At 46.7% G+C, this 5,229-nt stretch overlaps 1 protein-coding gene across 1 annotated transcript in view; it reads right to left on the bottom strand.

Annotated features, from left to right (window-relative positions):
* ESRRB (estrogen related receptor beta) overlaps nucleotides 1-4,898 on the bottom strand; it is a 66,507-nt gene extending 61,609 nt beyond the window's left edge. Inside the window, exon 1 of the mRNA XM_007941346.2 lies at nucleotides 4,496-4,898. Coding sequence (XP_007939537.1) covers nucleotides 4,496-4,892 — 397 coding nt within the window. The 5' untranslated portion in view covers nucleotides 4,893-4,898. The remainder of the gene's footprint in view (nucleotides 1-4,495) is intronic.
* Nucleotides 4,899-5,229: the final 331 nt, after the last annotated feature.

A 5,229-nucleotide genomic window follows, 5' to 3' on the forward strand; every position in this document is an offset into this window, starting at 1 on the left:
TAAGGAAGGAGACTCTAGAGAGCAAGAAGGTGAGAAAATAAAGGCGAGGAAATAATCAGTAAGAGGGTCTCTGGGCAGGTGGGAGGAGATGAGAGTCAAAGGTTGGGGAGCTGAGCCAAGGGGAGGAAGACATCTCCCAGCAGTGAGTGGGGAGCAATAAATACTAGTGGAATCAATGAGGGAAAGATAACTGCAGCTAGGGGGAGTGTAAGCAGGTTTGGTGGCAAAGAGCTGAGTGAGGGATTTCCTATTCTAGAGTTTCCAGTTTCTCCATGAGACAAAAATGGAGGTCATTGCTGAGAATCAGCGGCAGGGTGGTAGGGTCAAGGTTGGTCGTCTAACTTAGAAAAGGTCACTTCACATGGTATTCTTTACTCTGGGTTGGTACCACCATTCAGAATCCAGCACCCAGCCCTATGAGCCAGAATCCTGCCTTAACAAGCTCCCTCTCATCTCTCAGTGGTACACTCGCATTGCCCAAATTCAGGGGCCTGATGTATTTACAAGCCCAGGAACTGATCTACTGGACACAATCTACCTAACTTCCAAGTTCTTTCCCTGCAGAAGACCTGCAGGGGAACCAGATCATAATCACAAAGATCTTAATCAAGTAAATTTAATGTTTAATTGCATCAGGCTAAACCCATTGGAATCCCTTTTCCATTTCCAGGAGAGGAGGCCTTAGCCTAAGCTTGCCTTCTTTTTCTCTGCCGCAGGGCTGACCAGTTCTCTGTTGGACACATTTTTCCCTTTTGATATGCTAGTAAATTCAATCAGGTAGAGGACAATCTCTTGCCAGGGAGCCAGGAAGGTGCCTTTGTCTATCTCTGAGCTCATCTATTCTGGGAGAGCACACACAGCCCCCAGCACTGACAAGAAATTCCCCTTCATAGCAGAGAACTGGGCAAAGGTGGAACAAACACTTACAATGGCATTATGAAGGGTTGATCAGAAGCCCCGCGAGGACAGGGGACACATTCGGTTCTATGCTGCAGTGCTGGGAGAAACTTTTGGTAAAGGACCATATAATGAATGTTTCACCAAATCAGGCACAGACATGCAAATGAACAGGTGAGGCTGTTTTCCACTAAAACTTAATTTACAAAAACAGGGGGTGGCCTGTAATTCCCTCCCTCCTTGTTGCCCGCCCACAGTGCTAGCACCTAGCACAGACCAGCATATAGTGAGTGCTCAATGTTTGCAGAGAAGGGATGACTGCTGCAGTGCTTTCTCTCCATGTCTACCAGAACATCCTTGTTTCTGCAAAATTTCTCCCCATACTGGTGCTCTTAGGTGCTGTCTGGTCCATTGCAACTCATAGAGGGTGCATACGACAGCATGTGAATGTTCTAGCGAAGCAGGCTGTAATCTGGGCTGTAACCTTTAAGACCTTCAGGTCGTTTCTCCCAGAGTTGCTGGATAGGTTCGAACAGCTGACCTTTTGGTTAGCAGTCGAGAGCTTAACCTCTGCACCACCAGGGCTCCTTACCCATATTGGGTAAGGAATTGAACAGCCTGAAGCGAGAGCTAAGGAGAGAGGTGGGATGGGACCCTAGCATGATTTCCAAGTCTCGAGGATTTGCACTTACTGGTTAATGAATCATTCAAAACTAAAGACCCTTGGTCCAAGTTAAGGACTTTTAAAAATACCCTGAATGAATGTTTTCTTTAATTGAGTAGGTGTTTGGGAGACTGCACCCTGGTCTGGGGCCTAATGCATAAATAAAAACCCTGCCTGCTGACTCCATGTGCACTAAATATTCGATTTTGCTCCTTGAAGGCAGATCCTTCCTTCCCTGTTTCCCCTCCATTATTTTAATCAGGACACCTGGTGGCACAATGGTTAAGCACTCAGCTGCTAACTCAAAGGTTGGCAGCCTGAACTCCCTCAGTGGCTCCAAGAAACACCTGATGATCTACTCCTATAAAGATTATAGCCTAGAAAACCCTACAGGAAGTTCTACTCTTGTCACACCGATTCACCAGAGTCCAAATAGATACCCAACAATAACGGCCTTACTCAGAGCAGAGACTCAATGCTAGCTTGTCTCTGGGGCTGTCCAGTGACAGCCACAATGGCCTTTTTTTTTCTTTTCTTAACACTTCTCCTATTTTTCCAAATTTTCTACAACTATCATGTTCAAAAGCAACCATAATAAAGTCTTTGTTAGACCAAAACCAAAGGGTTAATAATATGCCCACAGGAATTGGTCAGCTTAGTGTACTTTTCCCTGCTTGGATGCAAACCTTTCTGGTTAAACACGTAAGAATGAGAAGAGACGGAGCAGTTCAGCTCTCTGCCTGCACTAAATGCTGCTGTTTGTCTTCTGACTTCTGCGAAAAGATCATTATCCTATTAATGGTAGCAAATAATTAAGATTACTTAAAAACCCTCCATAGGGCGCCTGACTTGCCAAGAACCCTCCCAGCGCCTGGGCCTCTGGTGAGGGTGCAGTAAACATTCTCAGCCTGTTTCCAGGGAATTGGACCCAGAACTTTCCAGTCCTTTTATTAAAAATATAGATGGACAAAAATGTGATTCTCTTTTTAAAAAACAATTCATGATTATGTCCTGGAGGCTAACACAGTGCTTGGTACAGGTGTTCAATAAATATTTGCTGAAAGAAATTGGGAACATGGCTCCTTCTGGGGAGAGTACAAGGAACCAGGGTCTGGAATTGTAGAAAACTTGCTTTTGGCTGTTAACTCTTTTGCACTTTGGAATTTTCACCTTGTTTATTATTAACTTAGAGGTTCATTTTTGAAATACATCTTATTTATAACTAAATCGTTTAAGTCTTGTTAGGTCAAAATAGTAATTATACTGTTTCATTTAAATATAGGTAGATTACAAAAGTTTGCTCTGTAAGTAAAACAAATTCTATGTCGGTTGTTGTCTTAAAACAAACACACACACTGCCATCAAGTCGGATCCGACTCATGGCGACCCCTCCTTGGGTTTCTGAGGCAGTATCACTACAGAAGTAGATTGCCCCATCTTCCTTCTGAGGAGTGGCTGGTGGGTCTGAACCATCAACCTTCTGGTTAGTAGCCAAATGCCTTAGGAAATGAAAATAACAATTGTAAACATTTATTTAGCACTTACTGGGTATCAGGCAACAGCCCAGTGCTACATATATATATACATATATATATATAAATCACTTAATCCTTTTAACATCTCTGTGAGAGGCAGGGACATTATCATCTTCACAGAGAAGAATACTGAAACACAGAGAGAAACTGAGGCAGCACGGCCAAGGTCATTTAGCTCTAGGGTAACTGATGGGTTGTATGACCCAGGAGCCCAGGTGATTAGCCACTGTACATACCACCTCCATATACAGAACTGGAAACATGTCCAATCCTGATGCCCTCAATTTAATAAATTATCACCCGAAGAAATTTAAATAATAAAGTATTTGCTGAGAATCATCCCAGGGAAGCTTAGCCTACCTCTTCCTAAAGGAAGGTAGAGAAGGAGGGAAAAGAAGGGCCACATAGGGCTCTGAACCAAGGAAATGTGGACAGGGAGCAGGAATGTGGAATGGGTTTTATCTAACCTGGTTTGCAGTTTCTGCCCCAATGGAGTAGTGAGTGCACAAGCAGCAATTTTTGTCTATTTTGCTCACTAGCCCATCACCAGCACCTAGAACAATGCCTGGGTCTCAGTAGACACTCAATAGATACTCCAGTGAATGAATGAACCAAGGGTTCTACCACTGCCAATGCAGTATCATGGCTGCCATGCACTTGACACCAGCCCATGGAAGTCCCACCCACCATTATCGCCCATTAACCTAGGGATGACTTTACAGAGGCCACCACCAGGGTTCTTTTTTGCCTTTATCAGAAGGAAGCATTCTAGAACCCATTAAAGAGCAGCCAACCACATTCCCATCAGAATGTGACTCAGCTTATATGCAAATGCACTTCTTGAGAAGCCCTGGAAACCTGGCCAAACTGGGACTAGCAGTAAAGAGTGCTCAAGGAACGTTCCCTTTAGCCTTCTGCCTGGCTCTTACAGTGAGAAAATAGCCACGTTTCACTTTTGCTAATTTAAAAAGATAAAAAAAAAGTGAGGTACCCATTATACTTCCACAGGTTGGAATCACTGAGCACATGATACAAGAGTCAATTCTTTCCCCCAAAATGAGTTTTTTGAAGGGGGCCTATTTGACAGCGTTGCCCACACCAGTGTGAGGCATACACGAGGCGAGGCATTTGTGTGGATTTTCTTTGGGTAGGTGTGGGGTGCATGTGCCGGCACCCTGAGGCGTGCATGTCAGTTTCAACAACAGTCTTGGAGTTATGTCTTTGTCCAGAATCTCAGAAAGAGAAACCCTGAGAGTCAGAAAAGGGGCCTTTCAGAAGCTCTGTTCCAGCGGGCCGGACGAGGCAGCTCACCGGAACCACCTGGGTTTCCGGTTGGAAGGGCTGGCCGCGGCGCCCCACCCACACCCCAGCGCCCAGGTCCACCCCAGCCACCACGCACCTTGGATGGTCCTCTTGAAGAATGCCTTGCAGGCCTCGCAGGAGGCCACGCCGTAGTGATAGCCAGAGGCAATGTCCCCGCACACGAGGCACAGGCGCTTGGGGATGGCGTTCAGCATGTACTCGCACTTGATGGCCGAGTCCTCCATGATGCCGCTGGCACAGTCCTCGTAGCTCTTGCGGCACGGGGTGCCTCCCAGACCCGCGCCTGCAAACATAGGTGGCGAGTCCAGGCCGCTGGCATGGGCGCCCAGTGCCATGCCAAAGCCACCGCTGGCGTCGGACGAGCCACTGGGACTGTGGTGGCTGAGGGCATCGATGCCCGAGGACGGGCTGGACGGCTCAGTCTTGATGAAGGAGCCGCAGCTGGAACCGAGGTGCCGGTCGTCTGCGGACATTCTGTTCAGCAGCCTGTGGACACAGAGGCGGGGGAGTCAGTTCTGAGCAGGGTGCGGTGGGTGTGGCTTTGGGCTCCGGCACCGACGGGGCGGGGCGTCTGGGAGGGGCTCTCCATGAAGACCTTGATGAGATAAAATGATAGCTGAGACAGCCAATGGGTCACAAAAGAGTACAGCCCTAAACAAGTTTATGGGATTGATTACCTGCAGAACCTTCGGAATCACTAAAGAAACTATGCGTAGATCAATAAACTTGAGAATTAAGAATTGTGGTTTGAGAATTGCTGACTTGAGAGACACAAGATGGTAACTCTTTATTCAACAAAGTAGTTGGCCC

The sequence above is a fragment of the Orycteropus afer genome, unplaced genomic scaffold (assembly GCF_000298275.1).
Source record: "Orycteropus afer afer isolate SDZICR_OR568_19922 unplaced genomic scaffold, OryAfe1.0 scaffold00079, whole genome shotgun sequence".
Lineage (NCBI taxonomy): Eukaryota > Metazoa > Chordata > Mammalia > Tubulidentata > Orycteropodidae > Orycteropus > Orycteropus afer.